Source organism: Babylonia areolata, chromosome 14 (assembly GCF_041734735.1).
Source record: "Babylonia areolata isolate BAREFJ2019XMU chromosome 14, ASM4173473v1, whole genome shotgun sequence".
NCBI lineage: Eukaryota > Metazoa > Mollusca > Gastropoda > Neogastropoda > Buccinidae > Babylonia > Babylonia areolata.
The window spans coordinates 10,242,790-10,267,037 of record NC_134889.1 but is presented as its reverse complement, the minus strand read 5'-3'; the positions used below and the strand labels follow the sequence as shown (position 1 = coordinate 10,267,037).

The following is a 24,248-nucleotide window of genomic DNA, read 5'->3' as shown; positions in this document are numbered from 1 at the left end:
ACCCCCATGTGCACACACACACACGCATGAAAAACCCTCAACACACATTGACAATGTGTTAGCCTATAGATCTGTTCAGTTCACACTGAACCAACACCACCTACAATATACAAAACAAGTAAGTAATACATCAAAAATACAGAACAAGATATCTGTAACAAAACAGAAGGGGGGGGGGCCTCAAAAGATATAGACCAGTACTTCCCTCAGTGGGTAGCTTTCACACACTAACCCCTTTTCTCCACAAGCCACAAGATCAACTTCAACTGGCTGTCCACTGACATAAAACATAGTTTCCCAACACAACTAAGTTATCAACATAGCATAAAACCATTACAAGTCATGTACTCACAGCCCAACAAGGATTTCCTTGTTCCTCACATCACTGATCAGTCAGTCAGCCTGTGTCAGTCAGTTTTTCTGGGAGACAGCTGAGAACTGGCTGCGCTGACTGGTTTTATCCCTTCCCACAACATACTATGCATACTAATGCAAGCTACAACACTCACTCCTCCAACTAGTTGAACTGAAATAACCAATCTTTGCTTGTCCTAGTGACGCTATGTGAATGACTGACAGATTCACTGCTTAATCCTGATTCGTCCAATTCAACAGATTGATCTGATTTGCTACAATTCAGCCCACTTTTTTCTACACACATTCTGTGACAAGTTCACCCGTTTACGTCACAAAGAGATTGGGGAAACAGGACAATACAACTCTCGGTATGTTAGCCGGCATGATCAAAGTTCACATTAGCATAAATTCTTCCTAGCTTACGTTCCTAAGTCCTGCCATCTACCTCAGCCATGTTTGTGAAAGGGGAGATGGGGAACGACTTGAAAGACAGGCCGCCACACAGGATGCTCCGACACGCCGACACAAGCATGTTTTGAACACGCCGACATCTGTTTCAGCACGGGGATTGTGGCAGACATCACATAACTGCACGTGTTCCTACAGCTGGGGCGGGTGACGCGGCGTCGCTGACCAAAGAGGGCCGACTAGGGAGTGGGGGTGCGGGGGGTGGAAAGAGGGAGGGTGGCGCGGTGTCTGCGCGACCTCAAAGACTGGACTTTGGATGGAGCGGGAAGGGAGATAAGAAGGGGGGGGGGAAGGATGGAGAGGGAAGGGGGACAGAGTGTGGGTGGTGGTGGTGGGGGGGGGGGGGGTGACACTGTTGGCACACTATAACAGTAGGAATGAACATGCAAGTTGCAACCCCACCCTAGCAGAATTATGAAGGGAATAGTACATGATTATCCTTCCATATATATATATATATATATATATATATATGTGTGTGTGTGTGTGTGTGTGTTTGTGTGTGTGAACTGATTAGATTTTCATGAAGTAATCATAAACTTGTAATAGAAACAGGAAGAAAATATAGTATTTAAACACATGAATGGTTTGTCGAGATGGCAGTATGGGTGTCATTGGTAACAAATATTGCCCTGAAAATATACATTATTATACGTAACAGACAAAATTACATATAACAGACATACAAAACCAAAACAATGCTTGTGAGAAACTTGCATGTCGTGGGCATAAAAAAGAATACAAATTAGCAAGTCTGGAAAAAGACAAACATTCAAGGCTTTAAAGAAATAAAATACAGGTGACTGGTCCAGCAAGGCACAAAATAAGACAGGAAGGGACAACAGGAAAATAAAAGTGGGGAAGCCAGAAACAACGAAAGCAACAGGAAAGAGGAAATTCCAGAAGGGGCTAGCATCTATGACTGAGGGAGCCCCAGCATAAAAAACAAAAGACTGATGTCAACACCTGATTATGTTTTATTCTCAAGACCATCATCATCACTTGTTACAAGGAAAAACAAATGAATGTGAATTACTTGAAAAGATTTTCATTTCTTTCCTTTGTATTATCCATCATAATGATTCCAATGCAATAAAAACATACTGTGAACATAAACTTCAAAAATATATATCACACACAAAAATCATTTTCTTACCAGCCTTGCAGTGAAGGTTAAGTTTCTTTCAAGAAAAACAACAACAAAACAATACAAAATGCACACCTTGTTCAAGCATGTATTCATGTTGACATTATTGCCAAAAGCAAATGTACTGAAATAAAACAAAATAAAATCCTGTAATGTGTGTTACGACAATAACAGCAACAACAATAACAATAATCTGTGCACTTTAAAGTCTTTTTCAGCATCATATAACATAGTTTGGCCATTGTAATGAAATCTTGTTTTCAAGCATCATATATGTGACAGTTTGTTAGGCCATTAGAATAATACCTTGACATTTTCCACAAGGTGATAGACCCTGTTTATTATCAACCGGAGATAAAAATTAGGTCAACACACAATATATATCATTCTATATATATTGCTTACCATCAATAAAGTCATTATTTAATGAAAGATCAGTAGTTTAGTTGCTCTTTGCTGCATCCACATTATTAATCCTCACACAATGTGGGGAGTATCTCCCTCACAAGCCATTGTACCAACCCTCCCCTGTCCCCATTTTCAAATGTAGCTATCTTAAAATCAAACTAAAAAAATAAATAAAAAATCTGCCCCATTATAAAATTTGTTCAGAAATCTTTAAAAAAAAAATTCATCAGTAAAATTATACAATTGTATAATAGTCCCCAAAAGTCAAAAAAGGACTCACAAAGTCAGCAAAACCAAAAGAACATTGCGTAGATAATGAGGGGTACATGCTCAGTACCAAGATCAGTTTCAGTACCAAGAAGTATAGGGAAATAAAAGTGAAACAGCGAATGCTTCCCTTCATGTAAGTATCATTCAAAGTACATCACCCAGGGTCTAGCTAGATGCATGCACTGGTAGTGGAAAGATACTGAGCAACACAACACATGTAACAATAATTCTGCAGAGGTATTACAACAAAGACCATAGAGCCGATACAAAGACACATCACTGCCATGGTTTTAGGGAGATTTTTGCGGTTATGTCCCTTCCTGGGCAGGCTGAAACTGGGGCGACAAAAAGATGAAGGGTGGAGGTCATGCCTGCACAACATTCAACTGTTTTGATTCACAGTTCAAGCAAGACTGCTGTGGGAAATCATTGTGATTCCCAGCTAATGAAATGAGCTACGTTTCAAAGCAGTTTTCACTTTCCAAGCCAGAAAATGATGCCACTTACCACTGAGCACTGCTATTTGAATGGTCTGCTGTAGCAGACACTTTGCACACCTACTGGCTAGGCAGAGGTAAATTAGTCAGTCATTATTATTTCATTCCAATCTAAAAATATCAGTGATATCTGGACCATTACACATTTTCCATCATGCTACTTTCAGTTCATTTTCAGGCCACAGCTAATGCACAGTACTGCTGAAAACAGCATGCTGACATCATGCTTTCTGTGACAGTGTTTCTAGTGTTTCTGTGACAGTGTTTCTAGTGTTTCTGTGACAGTGTTTCTAGTGTTTCTGTGACAGTGTTTCTAGTGTTTCTGTGACAGTGTTTCTGTGACAGTGTTTCTAGTGTTTCTGTGACAGTGTTTCTAGTGTTTCTGTGACAGGTCCAGCAATGCCTGTTCAAAGTAATTTCTGACAAGGAACAAAGCGAAACAGCTCTCTCTCTTTCTCTGCCTGCCTCACATATTTTCACAAACATGACCCGAGTGCAGCACAGTGACCAAAACATCCAGTGTCACACAGCACACCAGCTGCTCTTTTTCAGCCCATAACAAAGGGACGTAACTCTAATATTGGCTGACACGTGCAAAAAAGGAAATGGCAGCAGTGAAGTGTCTTTGTACACAGGGTTTCGTCAGAGAGAAACTGGCTGTTTCCTGCACTCTACTATGGAGGTAATTCTGCTCAGTATCTCCCTGTGCAACAACACATTTTACAACAATTCTGTGCACTCAAGTTTAATACAGGCATATGATCACAACAATTTTAAGAACTTTTTTTTAAAAGAAAAACCATTCAAAACACCAATGGCCAAAATCTAAAATGTCAAAAACCAAGACGAAATTGTGTCACATTTTGAGTGCTGGCATTCTGGTCACAAATATTCTTTTGGGATTAAGTTTTTATAACTTATTATTGCACTTTAAATTCAAATTCAGGTCCGTCATTCCAAAGCTGTGCTTTATCACTGACAAAAACTATGCATGGTTTTTTTTTGTTTTTTTTTTGTTACCAGTAATGCAGAGGCCAAAATCAAAAACTTTTACAAACCTGGGTACTTTTTCAAAATGAGTTTAAGACTTGAAAAAAGCATGTCAGCTTTTAAGAATTCTCAAAACACCTTCAGAACCTGTATGAAGCCTGTGCACTCTACCATAAGAGTGGTTCAGCCCAGTATCTCCTTGCACAATAACACAGATAGCAATACTTTTGCGTAGGTATCGTATCAAGCTGGGAGAAACTAATTGCACTCTATCATAATGTACATCTATCTATCTATATATATATACACAGAAAAAACATAACGTTCTATCTATCATAATGTACTATCTATCTATATAAATATACACAGAAACTACATTTTTGTACTATCTATCTATCTATCTATCTATCTATATACACAGAAACTACATGTTTGTGTGATGTTCACTTTCAGTAAATCACACAACTATACTCCACTTAGTGTCCATAATTTTTTTCATTTTTTAAATGGCATAAAAAAGGACACAGAGATAACTGAAAAGAAAAATGCAATTCACAACACTGGTAAAAATGGGAACATAATCATTTGTTGCCTTTTCTTCCTATTTTTACAGTCATCTTTAAAAAAGAAAAAAGAAAAAACAAAGGAAGCAGCTAGTGATGAAAAGTACATGGAATTTTCAAACAGTATCAGCTGTAGGCTGTACAACACCCAGTCTGGAATGTGTCCAGGTGGATTTCTATGACACTGAATCCGTTGTCAATATCTCACTGGCCGGATTCTTTCAATCGCAGGCGAGCATACTCTTGTAGTCTGAAAACAAACAGAATAAAACACCCTTTTTACTCTCTAACGTTTGCTTCCTTAAAGGCGTACAAATATTTAGTGTAAAAGCTAATCTTCCCCACAAAAACTATATAGTCTTCTTATGCTGTTTGAAAAATCAGTCGTATACTGGGTTGTTTATTTTCCACCAAAAGCATGACATATTTGTTTTGTGAGAGGCATATGGGTATGTTATTTCCATTAACCCAAACTAATGATGCAGGACTTTGATGTGTATAAATTTTACGTGTATACACAATAAGGCGGTTCAGGCACTATCGGGTCTTTTGATCTGTTGAGGGTGGAGATCAGAAATATCCCCATCCTTAATCCACCAAGTGACATGACTGGGACTCAAACCCAGGACTCTCATGCTGAAAGCCCCAGGCTTCAATAACTCACCTGTTGCGCCTGTCAAGGAAACCCCCCAATTAACTTCAGTTTACTTATAAAATGTGGAGTGTGGCCTAGTGGTAATGTGTTCACCTAGGAAGTTAGAGAATCTGAGTGCACAGGTTCAAAAACAACACTCGTCTGAATTTCCTTCTGCTCTACTAGACCTTGAGTGGTACTTGAATACTAGTTATTTGGGTGACCCATGGTCCCATGCTCAGCATGCACTTAGCACATGTAAAAGATGCCATGGCAACAAAATGGTTGTCCCTGGAAAAATTCTGTGGAAAAATCCACTTTGAGAGGAAAACAAATACACTTGCAGACAGAAGGGAAAGAAAAAAAGGGTGGCACACTCATTGTATTGATGCACTCTCCCTGGAGACAGCAGCCCGAATTTCACACAGAGAAATCTGTTGTGATAAAAGAGTACTACATCTCATCTCATATCAGGCCCATAACTACAGAGCAGTCACTGGGGGAAACCTGAGGACCACAGACGCAACCTCCCTTCTCCATCTGTCTCTGTCAGCAGCTGCTGGCAGCAGCTCACGTGTATGGAGTCCGGTCCATTCTTTGATGTTCTCATGCCAGTTCTCTCGCTGTCTTCCTCTTCTTCTCCCATCCTCGATGGTGCCTTGCATGATTGTTTTGGACAGACTGGTGTGTCAAGTGTTGTGCCCAAACCATATCAGCTTGCGTCTCTTCACAGTTGAAAGGTACAATACAACACAACATAATCCAGTCCAATCCAATCCAGTACAATACAACACAATATAATCCAATCCAATCAAATCCAGTACAATACAACACAATATAATCCAATCCAATCCAATCCAGTACAATACAAATAAAGATACAAACCTGAGAGCATTAATTCTGATGAAGCCACCAGCGTCCGCTGGTTCGTAGTCCCCTTGTACATTCATACTGCACACAGAGAACACATATCACCATAACTACAGGCAGACTGAATCAGTATCAGTATCGATAGCTGCGTTCGGACAAATCCATATACGCTACACCACATCTGCCAAGCAGATGCCTGACTGGCAGCGTAACCCAACGCGCTTAGTCAGGCCTTGAGAAAAAAAAAAAAAAGAAAAAAGAAAAAAAAAAAGAAAAATACATAAAAATACTGCTACTACTAATAATATTTCTTAGGCGTAAAACCTGAAGTCAACTCTAGGCTGAATCAACAGACAACAATGATCAAACATTTCTGCAGCACGCATCTTCAGTATGGTGTTGAGCTCCATTCACTTCGTGATCAGAGTTAGGATGATGCAGACAAATAAGAATGAGACATAGAACACATCTGAACAGGAATCAAGAAAATTTAATCCTTCAGTGTCTTCCTTCTCACTTGAAGAGACAGCAAAAGTACCCTGCATTGAAATATCTACCGAAACATTTATATGTATGGTGTTCAAGTGCATATATGTTGTAAACTACCGAGAACAGTCATATTTTTTCAGACCTACTAAATCACCTACAATTGAAATGATTTTTCTCTCTCTTCTTCATTTCATATCCATCTGGCAAACTCAGGCTTTAAAAGCTAAACCTCGTTGAATCCCCCCCACCCACACCCCCTCCATGCCCCCCCCTGCATCTTTTTTTCACACTTGAATAGTCATGAAGTGTGTCTGGTAAGTCCTGGGCAAGAAGCTGGGAATTTGCATGAAAAGGAAAGTATTTTGTTAGCCGGCTTATGCCCCTTTCATGAATCATTATCTGCTACATGGATAAGAGCAAAAAGATTGTTTTCAGGATACTTTAAACATCATTCTACTTTTAAATCTTCGACTAGAGCACTTCACTGCCGTGCTAAGACAGAAACCATGGTGTTTTTTTTTCGAAAATGTTATTTTTCCTGTAAAGAAAGTCAAATTCGTAAGTTTTAGAAATATGGGTAATTTTTTAAGGGCTATAAAAGAAAGCATGAAATATCATCTAAATATAAATATTTTTTGAACCATTTTAAACCATGGAAAAAGAATTATGTACCCATGATTTAGCAGAATATGAGATATCACTGGTGTATCACTTCTTGTGTGAAACTGGCAGGGCAGTTTCCATGTTCACATCACCAACCAGAACTCTGTCTGAAAATAACAACAACCAACCACACAGTTACGCCCCTATGACTTGGCACAATTTGATCCAACCCACCTGACCAGCTCCTCATTGTACAGAGAGTAGGGGGACTTGCGGCCCTGGATGTAGATGGCGCCCTTGTACAGCTTGAGAGTGACGGTTCCTGTCACCCAGTCCTGACTTTTGGCGATGCAGGAACGAGTGAACTCACACTCTGGGCTGAACCAGAACCCTGTGGCACAGTTACCTCCATAGTTCACACACCCTGTCTGGTACACTGATTACCATTCACACAGTGTTTACCATTCAAACAGCCACACACCCTGTCTGGTACACTGATTACCATTCACACAGTGTTTACCATTCAAACAGCAACACACCCTGTCTGGTACACTGATTACCATTCACACAGTGTTTACCATTCAAACAGCCACACACCCTGTCTGGTACACTGATTACCATTCACACAGTGTTTACCATTCAAACAGCCACACACCCTGTCTGGTACACTAATTATCATTCACACAGTGTTTACCATTCAACACACAGTGTTTACCATTCAAACAGCAACACACCCTGTCTGGTACACTGATTAACATTCACACAGCATTTACCATTCAAACAGCCTGTCTGGCTGGTACACTGACTTGATATTTAATATACTTTACAGATTAAAGAAGCACTTTGGACTTGCATTTTCCAAAATTTGAAAGATTTTTAAAAGTACATAAAGCACAACATATCATGAGACGCATTTCAAAACGATCAACAGGAAGTCCAGCATTGATGGGATGATGGGATACATGTTGCACAATCTGCTGCTTTGTCAGCTCTGTTGATCTCCACCTGCTGAAAATGTACCTCCCACTCCTCTGTGTAAGTTGCTTGTGAGCGTTTCTTTATTCTGATGCAAGGGAAAGTTTCATTAATTTTCAGTGGCACAAATGTCCTACTTCTGTGCAAGACATGTGGGTCAAAGCTGAGGAAAAAATGTATTGCCTTACATATAATAGAATTAAAGACATGGCGACTGTTTGAAGTGAAATCATTCACACAGTTAATATGCTCTAGTAAACCTATCGACATGTTCTTTACACACTTACTCAACTCTAGTGACCGTTATCAACATGATTCATGATTAGTTCTTTGTGTAAGCATTATTTCAGATAATGGTGTATGCATATCTTAACAAAGAGAGACCAAGCTAACACACACACGGATACATACACCAAAAATGTACGTGCACACACACACACACACTCACTTATCCGCAAATTAACACCACACCCAAATGCATACAGCTGTCAAAGAAGATAGTTTCGAAACCAACCTCTGTACACTTGCTCAGAAAACTGGGCGTCAAGTCCTCTTTTCACTTTCCTCAGCTCCTGAAAGACACGGGGGTTCAGTGTGATCACAACATCCAACAACAACACTGTGTGTTCACTGACACAATAAACCATGCCAAGTGGAATGAAAAGCACTAACACAGTGTGCTCATTAGAACAGAGTGCAATTTATCTATGTAAAGGAAAAAAGAATTATTTCCAAAGGTTGAACGTGTTAACAACAATAAGATGTACAAATAGTTCATTAGAAAACAGATGGACTGAACAGAAAGGCACATATGCACAAATGCTTAGACACACCCTACATGCACACACACCTGTGCACACACACACACAAATATGCATGCACACATGCACAAATATGCACGCACACACACACACACACACACACACACTCTCTCTCTCTCACCACAAACCGTATCCACACACACATACACCAGAATCCATACACACACTCATACCACAAATCCTACACACTCACACATACACATCACAAACCTTACGCACACACACACACACACGCTCACAAACAAAAAACCCTACACACACACACACACACACACATACACCACAACCCCTACACACATACACAAACACACCAATCCCCCCCATCCCCACACATACACCACAAACCCTACACACACACACACACACATACACCACAAACCCTACACATACACACACCACAAACCCTACACATACACACACACATACACCACAAACCCTACACATACACACACCACAAACCCTACACACACACACACACCCCCCACAAACTCTACACATACACTCACACATACACACACACAACACAAGCCCTACACACACACACACACACACACAGACACCCACCCTGTCCATGGTGAAGACCTCAATGTCAGTGTGGGCCTCAATGAGGATGGTGCCGCCAGGGGTCTCGTACAGCCCTCGTGACTTCATGCCGATGAACCTGTTCTCCACCAGGTCGACACGACCCACCCCATGCTTGCCTCTGTAAACCAACACACACACTTAATTACATGACCTATCCCATGCTTGCCTCTGTAAACCAACACACACTGTTAATTACATAACCTATCCCATGCTTGCCTCTGTAAACTAACACAAACACAGTTAATTACATGGCCTATCCCATGCTTGCCTCTGTAAACTAACACAAACACAGTTAATTACATGACCTATCCCATGCTTGCCTCTGTAAACTAACACAAACACAGTTAATTACATGACCTATCCCATGCTTGCCTCTGTAAACCAACACACAGTTAATTACAACATGACCAACCAAATGCTTGCCTCTGTAAACCAACACACACAGTTAATTACAACACGACTCAATAAATGCATAGAAAGAGAGAGACTCACTCACTCACTCACACACAAACACACATCAGCGAACTATTCTCTTCATTTGATTATGAATATGTACCTTAGTTCATTGGGGAAAAAAATCTGCACCATTAAGTCAAAAGCAAGAATGTCTAAGCAGCCATTCACATTATACATGTTTGATTCATTTGCTTGAATAGATTTCTTTCTGATGACCATTCACAAGTTGTTCAGATAAATTTTTATTCCATGAATGCCCTCCCTGGTTCTTTCAGACCAAGAATCCTTGAAGAGCTAAGATAAAACATTCACCGTTTTTTGAAAAATTACTGAACTGTTGAGATGGACATTCCTCTTTATTTATTTACAAGAACACATAGACAAAAATTATATATACAATAAAATATGTGTTTAGTCACACAAATGTAGGCACAAATATACATAACCTATAGATAAGTTTTTGAATCATCCATTCCACAGATATGAAAACAGACATACCATAGACACATGTATACTCATGCCATAGACACGCACACACACACCACACACACAGGTATCCATCCTCACCCCAGCTCATTGAGGTAGACAAAAAGCTCCAGGGGGTCTTTCTTCAAGGTGCCATCACTCTGGTTTCTCACACACACAGGCACCCCTGCACACAGATTTTTCCTTTGCTCTGTATTGAAGCTGAGATGTTAGTGTAATTACACTTTGTTATCTACTTTTTCATGTGTATACTGTTATACCATTCTATGTATTTCAAATGCATGTTTTTATAATTACCTCTGTTTGTGATGGGCTGAGGCATAATTCTGGACGCTAAAACATTCTGACTGACCCCTGTACACAGCCCAGTTTGCTGACCCACTCTGGATGTGGCACCATCCTGGATGGGTAGGTTGGCCCAGTGCATTGCAAATCTGTTTGGTCTGTCTGATATCTGACTACTTGCACCGTGAAGATCACTAATGCCCATTGTGTGTATGTCATCACACAGTCTTATCATCCTGGGTATGCTCTGTGCACCTCAAAAACAAAAACTGGTGTAAACTTTTTGTGAAAAACAACAACAAACCAAGTGACAAACCCCCTCTCCTTCCCCCACCCTCCCTATCAAAAATGCTGCGCCTTTTCACCAACAGACCGCCCCTCTCTGTACACAGAGTAGAGTAGAACAGAACAGAACAGAACAGAACCAAACAGAGTGTGTCTTTATTACCAGGCTCACACTGAATATTGGAGGAGAACAGTACATAAAAGGTACAAACATTAATCGGAAGTCATACATACAAACACAGACACAGTAGGACTTTCGACACACATGCAAACACACATTAATACAAGTACATGCGCATGCTCTCTCTCTCTCTCTCTCACACACACACACACACATGAGAACTTCACACCTTATGACTCAGCCAGCCAGACAGTGTGAAGCGGACATTCCCACCTTTCTCAAAGTGGATCTCAATGACCTCCTCCTGGTCTGGTGCCTTCTCTGGGTCCACCGTCATCTGGAAGATCCCCGCGGGTCCCGCCCTGCCCGGGTCCTCCAACACCCCGCTCTCATAGCTGTCACACAGTCACACCTTGTCTTCACTCTTTAATCATCATAATAATAACATCAATAATAACAATACATAACTTGTCTATGGCGTGATGTTCTAGTCTGTCATCAGCTACTATTGGAATTCTTATTTGACTTGTTTTAAGCTTTTTAAGTTGCGCATGATCATTATATGTTGGTGTTACAACAAGCCTGTGATTGCACAAGTTAATTTCTAAGTGGGCTGATAAAGTGTTTTTGATTGATGGATTGACTGAAGTGTCTTAACCATCCTGCCACCTGCTCCACATCCACAAACAATAAAGCAAAGCACCAAGTCAGCCAGACAGATAGACAGGACCTACCTGATGTGCATCAAGTTGGCGTCCATGCTCCATGGTGTTTTGGGGGTGACTGGCAGGGGTATACCATGTTCCTGAAATACATATTACCACTGCTAGTGTTGGTTATTGTAGTAATGATGATTAAATAATAATAATAGTATCTATAAAGTACTGAATCTTCTGCAGAGAAAAATCAAAATGGTTTCACACCAGTCACAGGTGGTCCAATTTTTTGTTTGTTTGCATTTTTTTTTTTTTTTTTTGCTGCCCCATTATCTGCAACGTTTCAGTGGCATTACTCCCATGCTGCTCATTCCAAATCCCCCATACACAGCCATGCCTGGGTTCATCTGCTGCAGTCCCAGAGTTAGCCATCCTCAGGGAACTATCAATGTTAGGTCGCCAGGAGGTGACACACCAGAAGGAGACCCTGCTCTGCTGCTGAGTCACTTTGGTGGTGTTCAGTAGTGCCTGTTCTGATATGACATACTTAGGACACCACCTACTAAGCCCTGTACTTACGAGAATAATCCCTTAGTCACGGAACCACACTGGGTGCGACCTCCATTGGAGTGGAGACCTCCACCACATCCCTTCAACAACAGTCCCCCTTGATCAGCCACAGATAAGAAATCTTCAATAAAATCAGGATACACAACAACACATCCAACCATCCATTTCCTTCTCAACAGTCTATCACTGCAACAGGAAATCAAGAACTGATCATTGTCATGCTAAAGCCCATAAGCCTCACATGCTTCTAAAATTCACTGCTCCATGCAATTCCTCTGAAAAAATACAATAAAAAAATCTGTACATGATACTGGAACTAAACCAAAGCATTGGTTAAAAAAAAGAAAAAAGTAAAGTCTAAAAAATCATTTGAAGGGATTGATCTTTATCTTGGCATACTGAAGTTTTCTTTCCAACAAGATAACCCCATTTCTGCCAAGCCTAGCTTGTCTCATTTTGCTGAACTCATGCAGTTGAACGTCTTACCTTGGCGTACTCAAACAGGTCGTTCCTGCCAGGGAACCGCTGGTAAAACTCTGGCAACCTCCAAGGTGAGATCACCTGATGATGAAATAATACATTTCTTTATTTACCAGACAAGTTCATGAAATAATACATTTCTTTACTTACCAGACAAGTTAATCAAATAATACATTTTTTTACTTACCAGACAAGTTCATGACAGGCACAATGACCTGGTAGTTAAAGCATTGGACTTTCAATCTGAAGGTCCCGGTTTCTAAGTATTTGATTAGAAATGCATATATACGTTGAATACTTTGTTCACATTTAATACAAAATTGATTACATATATATTATTTCCTGTGCTTCTCTTTGACTACTGTTTGAAGGAAAGTGTTTTTCATGCTTCTCTTTTCACTGGGTTTCTGTTTGAAAAAACAACAACTGTTCTTTGCTGTCTCCTTGTTAGGCATCTAAATAATAGCATGTTTTTCTAATGCTGCCTCTGACTCTGTTCCATTTTTCAGTCCTGAGATAGCTCCATTACATTCAGCATTGTGTTGGATTTTGTTCAAAAGAGATTTATTTATTAAACTATTACTATATTCATATAGCACTATCTTCGGTCAGAGGCCAATCTCAAAATGCTTTACAAACCTGGAATCATTTGCACAACAGGCTCCCTGCCTGAACAGAGCCAACTGACTGCTGCCTGTAGGCGCTCATCATTCATTTCCTGTGTCTTTAAAGTTAGGTTTCAGTCATGTGCACACATACACATGTAGAGTGAATTTTTCTTCAGAATTTTACCAGGGACAAGTGCGACAACTCTTGCTGCTGTGGGCTATCTAATGAGTGCGAAGTGCAGGGCGCACATGGTTCCCCTCATTAGCACTGTATTCACTGCATGCTGACATTCTAAGGTGAAAGAGAAAAAGTTTACAAATTAGAAAAATAATGCACTGACACACATATCAATGATTGCTCAACCTTTTTGTTGGCCAAGGTGGTCGGACTGGACTGTCTCACTTTACTTGTTTTTTTGCCCAAGCCTTGTTTCTCCTTCTTCTCTCTCTCTACCTATTGATTTCTCCCTACCACATGTTCATCCTTTTTACTATTGTTTCACTCTGTTCATATTTCAGTTGTGTCGTATTTCAGTTGTGTATAGTCAGTGTCAAATCTGTAGTTGTGAAGATATCCGTCACATATCTAAGATGTACAAATAACAGGATAGGAATTTGTGTTAGATTTCCTTGTCCTGTTCACCTGTAACTGTGGTACATTGTGACATGATTAAAAACCAAACCAAACTGATCAAACCAAATCAACCTTGATGGAGGGGTGCAGGGAATAGGCCCCAAGCTCGAAGCGGATCTGATCGTTGCCCTTGCCTGTTGCACCATGGGATACGTACTGCGCTCCTTCCTCCTTCGCCACCTTCACCATGGCTCTGGCACCAAGAAATGTGAAGAAGGTTAAAGGTCCCACAGCCTTTGATGCCATTCACGCCATTCAATTCTTTTTCACTGTGTCAAGGCCATTTAAACCTTCCCCAACCAGTCAGGTACCCATCCGTACCTGGGCGGAGCGAGGAAAATTGGGGTAAACTGCCTTTCTCAAGGCACAGCATCATGCTGAAAAAGGTCTGGAACCCTGGTCACTGGTGTACACTGGATCAGAAGTCCAGAGTCCGTCCAATGCTGCCACAATATCTCAAATACCAAGACAGCACCAAAACAATGTCAAATACCAAGACAGCAACACAGTAATGTCAAATACCAAGACAGCAACACAACAATGTCAAATACCAAGACAGCAACACAACAATGTCAAATACCAAGACAGCAACACAACAATGTCAAATACCAAGACAGCAACACAACAATGTCAAATACCAAGACAGCAGCACAACAATCTCAAATACCAAGACAGCAACACAGTAATGTCAAATACCAAGACAGCAGCACAACAATGTCAAATACCAAGACAGCACCACAACAATCTCAAATACCAAGACAGCAACACAACAATGTCAAATACCAAGACAGCAGCACAACAATGTCAAATACCAAGACAGCAACACAGTAATGTCAAATACCAAGACAGCAACACAACAATGTCAAATACCAAGACAGCAACACAACAATGTCAAATACCAAGACAGCAACACAGTAATGTCAAATACTAAGACAGCAACACAGTAATGTCAAATACCAAGACAGCAACACAGTAATGTCAAATACCAAGACAGCAACACAACAATGTCAAATACCAAGACAGCAACACAGTAATGTCAAATACCAAGACAGCAACACAACAATGTCAAATACCAAGACAGCAACACAGTAATGTCAAATACCAAGACAGCAACACAGTAATGTCAAATACCAAGACAGCAGCACAACAATGTCAAATACCAAGACAGCAACACAACAATGTCAAATACCAAGACAGCAACACAACAATGTTAAGTGAATGCTACATGACTGTCCCAGCATCTCCTTCTCTGAAACGCTGTCTGTTTGTGTTTATTGTCATAGGTAAATAAATGATATGTAGGAGAATGAAAAATGAAACTAAGTTTTATTGTTGGGTTCATCAAAACTTGAAATCATATGGGAGAATGAGATAATTCATGATCAACGAACAATTATACAAAAAATCTGTGTGAGGAAGTGTCTGAGTTTGTTCCAATGTACCTTTTGTTTACCTGTGTGCTAGCTGAATAGGTAGCGTAAGCAGCACTGACTTGAAGTTGTGTGCCTTGTGAATGGAGAGAGTTACCACTCTTTACTATTTACCACACTTAGTCTCTAATTTGTATATTTTATTGTGAAGCGCGGTGAGCCCCATCTGAGATGGGGGTACTATGCTATACAAGCCTGCATTTTATTATTATCATTATCATTATCAGGAAATCAAATCACCCTCAATCAGAAATCAGTGCCCTGACAATAAAAGCAAATCACTCACTCTAAATCAACCCCCCTCAATCAGAAAACAATGCCCTCTCACACAATAAGTAAACCTCCCCTAATCAACAAATTGAATAAATCAGAAATCAGCCCCCACTCAATAAATAAATCCCCCCCCCCCCCCCCACCTTAAAAAAAAAATCAACCCCCAACCTCAATCAATAAATTAATCTCCCCCAGTATCAGTATCAGTAGCTCAAGGAGGCGTCACTGCGTTCGGACAAATCCATATACGCTACACCACATCTGCCAAGCAGATGCCTGACCAGCAGTGTAACCCAAAGCGCTTAGTCAGGCCTTGAGAAAAAAAAGAAGAAAAAAAGAAGAAGAATAAATCAATAAAATAAAAAAATAAATAAAATAAATAAATAAATAAATAAATAATAGATAAACACATTTAAAAGAAAACCTACTACTAATAATAATAATATTTATAAGGCACAAAAACTTGATGAAGTCAACTGCGTTCGGTCAAATCCATATATGCTACACCACAGCTGCCAAGCAGATGCCTGACCAGCAGTGTAACCCAACACGCTTAGTCAGGCCTTGAGAAAAAAAACAACAACTCCCCCATTAACCAAATCAATCAACACATCTATCCCTCTCAATCAGAACCCCCCTCCCAACCCCCCACCTCCTGTCAATGCTGACTTGCTTGTCTCACCTGGCGATGAGGGGGCGAGCCAGGGCAGTACCCAGTAGGTACCGGTCTTCGTACTTGGCGCTGGCCTGCACGGCTGGCCAGATGAACTCGGTCACAAACTCCTTCCTCAAGTCTGGTATAACCATCTGACAGAATGATGGTATTGATGACCATGACGCTAATAATAATTCTATCGATAATAGTAATCATCAATAATGATGATAACAATCACAACAAACAAAAACATTGATTGCAATGACTGTGAATTATAATTTTTTTTTCTTAAAGTAGAATTTTGCAAGCAACGAAGTGTACTTCACCCTCTCCTTTCACACAATTCATGCATTGTATACTGATATACTGACAACCCCTTTTCTCAACTCACAAGCCCTCAAAACACACACACACACACACACACACACCGGAAAAGACAGATATTGCCATGGTTCTTTTCAAATGTTAATCTCCATCTTCTTTTTAACATCATCCTATGTTTTAATTTCTCTGTGTTTGTTTCTCTCTGTGTGTGTGTGTGTGTGTGTGTGTGTGTGTGTGTGTGTGTGTGTCTGTGTGTGTGTGTGTGTGTGTGTGTGTGTGTGTGTGTGTGTGTCTGTGTGTGTGTGTGTGTGTGTGTGTAAGTGTGTGTGTGTGTGAAAAAAAGAACAAAGGAATATCTAAAGAAAGAAAACAGAAAAGAAAGAAAGAAAGAAAATACAAAGAGAAATAAATAAAAGTAAAAAGGAAAAACAGAACAGGGAGATTAAAAAAGGGGGAAAAAGAAGCAAAAAGGAAAAAAAAAAAAAAAGACTGACAGAAAGAAAGAATGAAAAGACGATTAATCAGTAAATGACAGAACTCATTTTCATCCACTGTCTGCAATAACAGATGCCAGATACAAAAATGTTCCCCTTCGTTCCCCCTACATTACCTCTGATAGAGCAATAATGCTTCGGAAGCAAGACCCTCTTTAGAGACAGCAAGAGAGAAAAAAAAAAAAAAAAAAGACAGAGAGAGACAGAGACAAGGACATAGAGTGAGAGACAGAACGACAGAGCGAAAGACAGGGGATGAGAGAGGGGGAGGGGGAGAGATAGAGATAGAGAGAGAGACTGAGGCAGAACTTCTTAGGCAGACACAGATGGACAGAGGGAGTGAAAGAGATATCTTTGGAGACAAAGAGCAGAGAGGAGACAGGGCGTGGGGGTGTGGGGGTGTGGAGTGGGGGTGGGGGGTAGACAGAGAGAAAGGGGAGGGAGGTAGGGCGGCAGAGAAGAACTGAGAGTCAGAAAGAGGGGCAAAGAGACACCAATGGACACAAGAGTGATGGAGAAAGCATTGGGGGTGGTGTTGAGGGGGGAGGGAAAGACAGACAGACAGACAGACAGAGACAAAGACAGATGAACCACCAGACACTCCCCACCCCCTAACACACTGAAGGACACAGGAAGATTTATACCCAAGAGTCAGCATCAATAAAATCAATACAACCATGTCCCTGAGGAAGTGTATGGGTTTGTTCCAATGCACCTTTTATTTACCTGTGTGCTAGCTGAATCGGTAGCGTAAGCAGCACAGACTTGACAATGTGTATTTTGTATATGAAGAGAGTCACCACTCTTTATTATTTGTTAATCATTTACTCTCATACATAGCCTCATTGTTCTTTCATTTCAAGTAAAAGAAAAACATCAAGGCAACCATGTGTTTATTCTGGATTGGCCATATATTCTGTGTAGCATATTCTGGATTAAAAGTGTATTATATATATATATATATATATATATATATATATATATATATATATATATATATATATATATATAAAAGAGAGAGAGACTGATATAGATATAGATATCCCCCCAGCCCCCAAGAAGAAAAAAAATCCAAAACAAAAACAAAAACTCATCATTATTCCTACCCACTGTCCACCCCATTAAAAAAAAAAAAAAAAAATCCCATTATATATTTAAAAAAAGGGGGGGGGGGTTAGGGGGGGCAAAAAAGATAAAAACAATGACAGCATTATCCCCCCCCCTTGCCCGCCCTCACCCCTCCCACAAAAAGGGTAAAACACAAGAAACAAAATCCGACACAATTCCCCCCCCCACCCACCCACCCATGCTCCCCTCCACAAAAAGGCAAGCAAATAATGCACCGCCAACACATTCTCCGCACCCCCACCCCCCAATCCCCACTCCTTCCCATCCAATCTGTTGCTCCCTCTCCCTCCTCCAAGGCATCAGCTCTCCAGACTGGATGCAGCACATGCCAGCTGGGTCCAAGTCAGGAGTGCTAATCCTAAGGGATTGATCAAGAGTCGTCGACAGATGCTGATCGTGTCCAAGGGACCTAACCCAACAACTCTATTGATTGGCCTTCTGCTGCCGTCACCTCTCAGGAGGGGGTAATCCCACCAGATTAAATGGACAGCCCTGCTGGGAGGAAGGCTGTCTGTCACCCAGTGATGCCCCAAGGAAAGAGGCTGAACATCAGAGGGGGGCTGGGGACGTGGGGTGAAAAGAGGAGTGGATTAATGACAGATGTATGTATTAAAAAAACCCAAACATTATTATTATCTTTTATGATGTAAAGGGGAAAACAAGAGAGGCAAGGCCTTCAAGACTCACTTGTGATAAATTAAGTCCCCTTGCATTAATTACAGAGTAATTTCCCTTTTTTACTATCTGCACCAAAACGTTTGCAAAATAAACAAAAATTCCATGCTTGGCAAAAGAAGTTCCCATTTGAACAAAAAATGATAAAAATGACTGCTCTTGTTGTTGTGTCAGAATATCAGATCAAAGTGCCAAGTTTAGAGAATACAAAAAATATAAATATAACAGTAAATGCAGTTTGCATATAATTAGGCTTTTAAAAAAAAAATTGTGCCCATCCCAGAGGTGCAATATTGTTTTAAACAAGATGACTGGAAAGAACTGAATTTTTCCTTTTTTTTATGCCTAATTTGGTGTCAACTGACAAAGTAGTTGCAGAGAAAATGTCAATGTTAAAGTTTACCACGGACACACAGACACGACACACACACACAGAGACAACCGAACACCGGGTTAAAACATAGACTCACTCTGTTTACACAAGTGAGTCAAAAATGAAGATGGTAAGATGCTTGACTTTAGAGAACATGTGAAAACAAAAACAGATTACCAACAGATGAAAAAAAAAATCCCTGCTGATGAAAAGATAAAAAGGGAAAGAAGCTTAATGTCAGAAAATGTGTGAAAAGAAAAATAAAGTGAATGAACAGCAAAAAGAAAGTGACAAAATGACTATGTGAGTGTATGTGAGTGTGTGTGTGTGTGTGTGTGTGAGAGAGAGAGAGAGAGGGGGTGGGGGGGCAGGGGAAGACAGAAGGAAAAGGAGGGAGGGTGTGTGAGCGTGTATATGTGCATGCATGTGTAAGGCATACTGTTTGCTTTTTCATGTGATTATTCACATTTGTAATCTGTCCTGCAGTCTGGGTATGTATTTCATTTATCATTTTGTTCTGGTATGTTTTAATGGGCTGTTGCATGCCATTATATACTATTGTATCTGCATTGTTTCATATGAGGCACTCAGAGCCCACTATATGTACAATACATCATTATAATATTATCATTATTATTTGTACACACCATAATTCTCATTCTCTATACTCCAACGACCTAATCCAGATTATATAAATGTGTATCATGTTCTCCTTCTTGTACTCCAACCAAGAAAACATGAATATTCATAAACGTCTCCAATTCTCCTCCTCATATTGCGGCCTTGAACCCTGAACTTCCAGGGAACCCACAGACAGGCACTCAGAATGCCCAACATGTGCTGGGGCAATTACCATAAAACTGGCAAACATTTCCCGCCTCCAGTTTTATTTGGCTGCCGTCAGTCCCCCCCCCCCCCTGACAGATGGAGGGGCTGGCCACACAAACAGCACAAGACAAGCTGAAGCAGGGGACTGGGCTGTTGTGCTTGGTCAGCCATTCACTGCTGGCCTGGACGTTGTATTGATCACATGCCTGGACGTTGTATTGATCAACGTTGTATTGATCACATGCCTGGACGTTGTATTGATCACATGCCTGGACGTTGTATTGATTGTTGTATTGATCACATGCCTGGATGTTGTATTGATCACATGCCTGGACATTGTATTGATCGTTGTATTGATCACATGCCTGGACATTGTATTGATCACATGCCTGGACGCTGTATTGATCGTTGTATTGATCACATGCCTGGATGTTGTATTGATCACATGCCTGGATGTTGTATTGATCACATGCCTGGAAATTGTATTGACGCTGTATTGATCACAGTCCTGGACGCTGTATTGATCACATGCCTGGACGTTGTATTGACGCTGTATTGATCACAGTCCTGGACGCTGTATTGATCACATGCCTGGACGTTGTATTGATCACAGTCCTGGACGTTGTATTGATCACATGCCTGGACACACAGTCCTGGACGCTGTATTGATCACATGCCTGGACGTTGTATTGACGCTGTATTGATCACAGTCCTGGACGCTGTATTGATCACATGCCTGGACGTTGTATTGATCACAGTCCTGGACGCTGTATTGATCACATGCCTGGACACACAGTCCTGGGTGTTGTATTGATCACAGTCCTGGACATTGTATTGATCACGACATTTGCTGCCTTGCCCATGATTTGGGGTGGCAGGTGCTTAGAGAGTGACACTGAGGGAAGATGACTAAATCATTTTCAGGGGTGGGGGTGAGAGTGGGGGTGGGGATGGAAGTTGGAGTGGGGTGGCAGTGAGAGTGGGGGTGGAAGTGACAGTGGGGGTGGGGGTGGGGGTGGCAGTGAGAGTGGGAGTGAGGTGGGGGTGGCAGTGAGAGTGGTGGTGCCAGCTGGGAGTGATGGTGAGGGTGGCACTTGGAATGGTAGTGGGGATGGGATGGGGGTGGTGGTGGGGGTAGGGTTGTGAGTAGGGGTGGCAGTGGGGGTGGGGGTGGGGTGTGGTATTCCCTTTCCTCCCGTTCTTTCCAGTGGCGTTAGTCTCAGTCTCCTGCTGCTTGTTCCCCTTGTCACCCAAACATCCCCCCCTCCTCCCCTCAAACACCGGCCACATACCCAGGTTTGCCTGCCACCCCAGTGTCAGCAGTTCCAATGGAGCTATTGGTTAGGTCACCATCAAGTTACACTAGACAAATCACTGGTGAACGAAACCAATGTCTTCAAGTTACTTTCCACTTCGGCTCACATTTACAAATGTCACGGACAATGCCAGTCTTGTAGGCAAGGAAGATAGCATCACAAGTGATATTAGATTATTTATAAATATGAGTAAAACAGGACATTTTAATCACACACACACACATGTACACATACACATACAACACACACACACACATACAACACACATCATGTACTCACTTTTGTAGCTCCAAACTTCAAGGCTTTCGCTTTCACTGCCTCAAAGTCCTCCTCCTGACCAATATTTGCCTGTCAGAAAGTGAACAAGCTGTAGAGACATGGGCACTGTCCCTGAAATAATGACACCACTGAAAATGGAGTACAGCTGCCTAAACAGCAGGAAATGGTTAACAGAGGAGGCTGCTGCTGTCCCCACTATCTGGGCTAAAATTCTATTACAGTGGAGAGTGTCTGGCCCAAATTACATCCCCACTCTCTTGGACAAGAGGGCTTAGGACAGTGGGTGTGGGGATAGTTCCCAAAGGCCAGTTAGTCCCCAAAGCTGAAGCACTCACAGCCAGTGCAATCTTACCTCCTATTTTGAAAGACACGGTTCTCAAAAGACTAAGCTGTAAAAGAATTCCTGTTGCAGTGGAGAAACCATTGATAATGCAGCTCTCACTTTGCTGTTGGTCCAACTATAAGTTTATGTCAGTCTCTGATATAAGCCAAGAGTGATAAAGTGTATTTATACATTAGTGGAATTAACTTACACTCAAAACAGAAACAGCTGACATTTATTCCTTCCACTCCCCTCCTCCACACACATACATGAATGAAGTCATCTCTCACATAACCACACCCCCCCTCCCCCTCCTGAAAACAAACAAAGGAAGAAACCAAACAAAGAGACGGCCAAAGCAAAGGGCAAACTGACCAGGTAAGCCACCACCTGGTAGCCCTGCTCCACCAGCCAGGTGAGGATGCAGGAGGTGTCCAGCCCCCCACTGTAGGCCAGAACCACCTTGCCTCCGCTCTCTTTGCCCTGGTCCGCCATTGTCTGCTCTCTGGTGTCTCCTCTCTTCACACCTGTACCACCACCGGAATCAAACATAATGGTGCTGCACAGTGCTGAGTATCAAGATCTTTTCTTCTTCTTTAAAAAAAAAAATTTTAAGCAGAGAGTTTTACACTGCATCACAGACACACAATACTTTCATTCTTTCATTTTTGTTCTAATTTTCATTTCAATTATTTCCCTTTCAATATATCTTTCATTTCTCATTTCATTTTGGACTAATGTTTCATGCATACTTAGTATCAACTCTCTACACGCTGACCAGTAGGTTAGCTTTATGTGTCAGGCATCTGACACTTGGTGAAAGTAATGAGTAGTAAGTGCCACATGGTGACAGTATTGAGTAGTGTCACATGGTGACAGTAATGAGTAGTAAGTGTCACATGGTGACAGTAATTAGTAGCAAGTGTCACATGATGACACATGATGACAGTAATGAGTAGTAAGTGTCACATGGTGACAGTAATTAGTAGTAAGTGTCACATGATGACACATGATGACAGTAATGAGTAGTAAGTGTCACATGGTGACAGTAATGAGTAGTAAGTGTCACATGGTGACACCTGATGACAGTAATGAGTAGTAAGTGTCACATGGTGACAGTAATGAGCAGTAAGTGCCACATGGTGACAGTAATGAGCAGTAAGTGCCACATGGTGACAGTAATGAGTAGTAAGTGCCACATGGTGACAGCAATGAGCAGTAAGTGCCACATGGTGACAGTAATGATCAGTAAGTGCCACATGGTGACAGTAATGAGTAGTAAGTGCCACATGGTGACAGCAATGAGCAGTAAGTGCCACATGGTGACAGTAATGATCAGTAAGTGCCACATGGTGACACATGGTTACAGTAATGAGTAGTAAGTGCCACATGGTGATAGTAATGAGCAGTAAGTGCCACATGGTGACAGTAGTGAGCAGTAAGTGCCACATGGTGACAGTAATGAGTAGTAAGTGCCACATGGTGACAGCAATGAGCAGTAAGTGCCACATGGTGACAGTAATGATCAGTAAGTGCCACATGGTGACACATGGTTACAGTAATGAGTAGTAAGTGCCACATGGTGACAGTAATGAGCAGTAAGTGCCACATGGTGGCAGTAATGAGCAGTAAGTGCCACATGGTGACACATGATGACAGTAATGAGTAGTAAGTGTCACATGGTGACAGTACTGAGCAGTGTCACATGGTGACAGTAATGAGTAGTAAGTGTCACATGGTGACAGTAATGAGCAGTAAGTGCCACATGGTGACAGTAATGAGCAGTAAGTGTCACACAGTGACATGTCACTTAGTGACAGTAATGAGCAGTAAGTGACACATAGTGACAGTAATGAGCAGTAAGTGACACATGGTGACAGTAATGATCAGTAA

At 41.3% G+C, this 24,248-nt stretch overlaps 1 protein-coding gene across 1 annotated transcript in view; it reads right to left on the bottom strand.

The window, feature by feature from the left end:
* Positions 1 to 1,316: 1,316 nt before the first annotated feature.
* LOC143289801 (argininosuccinate synthase-like) overlaps positions 1,317 to 24,248 on the bottom strand; it is a 29,760-nt gene continuing 6,828 nt past the window's right edge. Inside the window, exons 2-14 of the mRNA XM_076598954.1 lie at positions 22,731 to 22,882; positions 22,034 to 22,102; positions 16,644 to 16,768; positions 14,331 to 14,451; positions 13,023 to 13,097; positions 12,045 to 12,115; positions 11,584 to 11,705; positions 10,701 to 10,785; positions 9,657 to 9,795; positions 8,786 to 8,843; positions 7,531 to 7,687; positions 6,220 to 6,285; positions 1,317 to 4,950 (exon numbers count right to left, since the gene is read on the bottom strand). Of these exons, the coding sequence (XP_076455069.1) occupies positions 4,905 to 4,950; positions 6,220 to 6,285; positions 7,531 to 7,687; positions 8,786 to 8,843; positions 9,657 to 9,795; positions 10,701 to 10,785; positions 11,584 to 11,705; positions 12,045 to 12,115; positions 13,023 to 13,097; positions 14,331 to 14,451; positions 16,644 to 16,768; positions 22,034 to 22,102; positions 22,731 to 22,882 (1,286 nt within the window). The 3' untranslated portion in view covers positions 1,317 to 4,904. The remainder of the gene's footprint in view (positions 4,951 to 6,219; positions 6,286 to 7,530; positions 7,688 to 8,785; positions 8,844 to 9,656; positions 9,796 to 10,700; positions 10,786 to 11,583; positions 11,706 to 12,044; positions 12,116 to 13,022; positions 13,098 to 14,330; positions 14,452 to 16,643; positions 16,769 to 22,033; positions 22,103 to 22,730; positions 22,883 to 24,248) is intronic.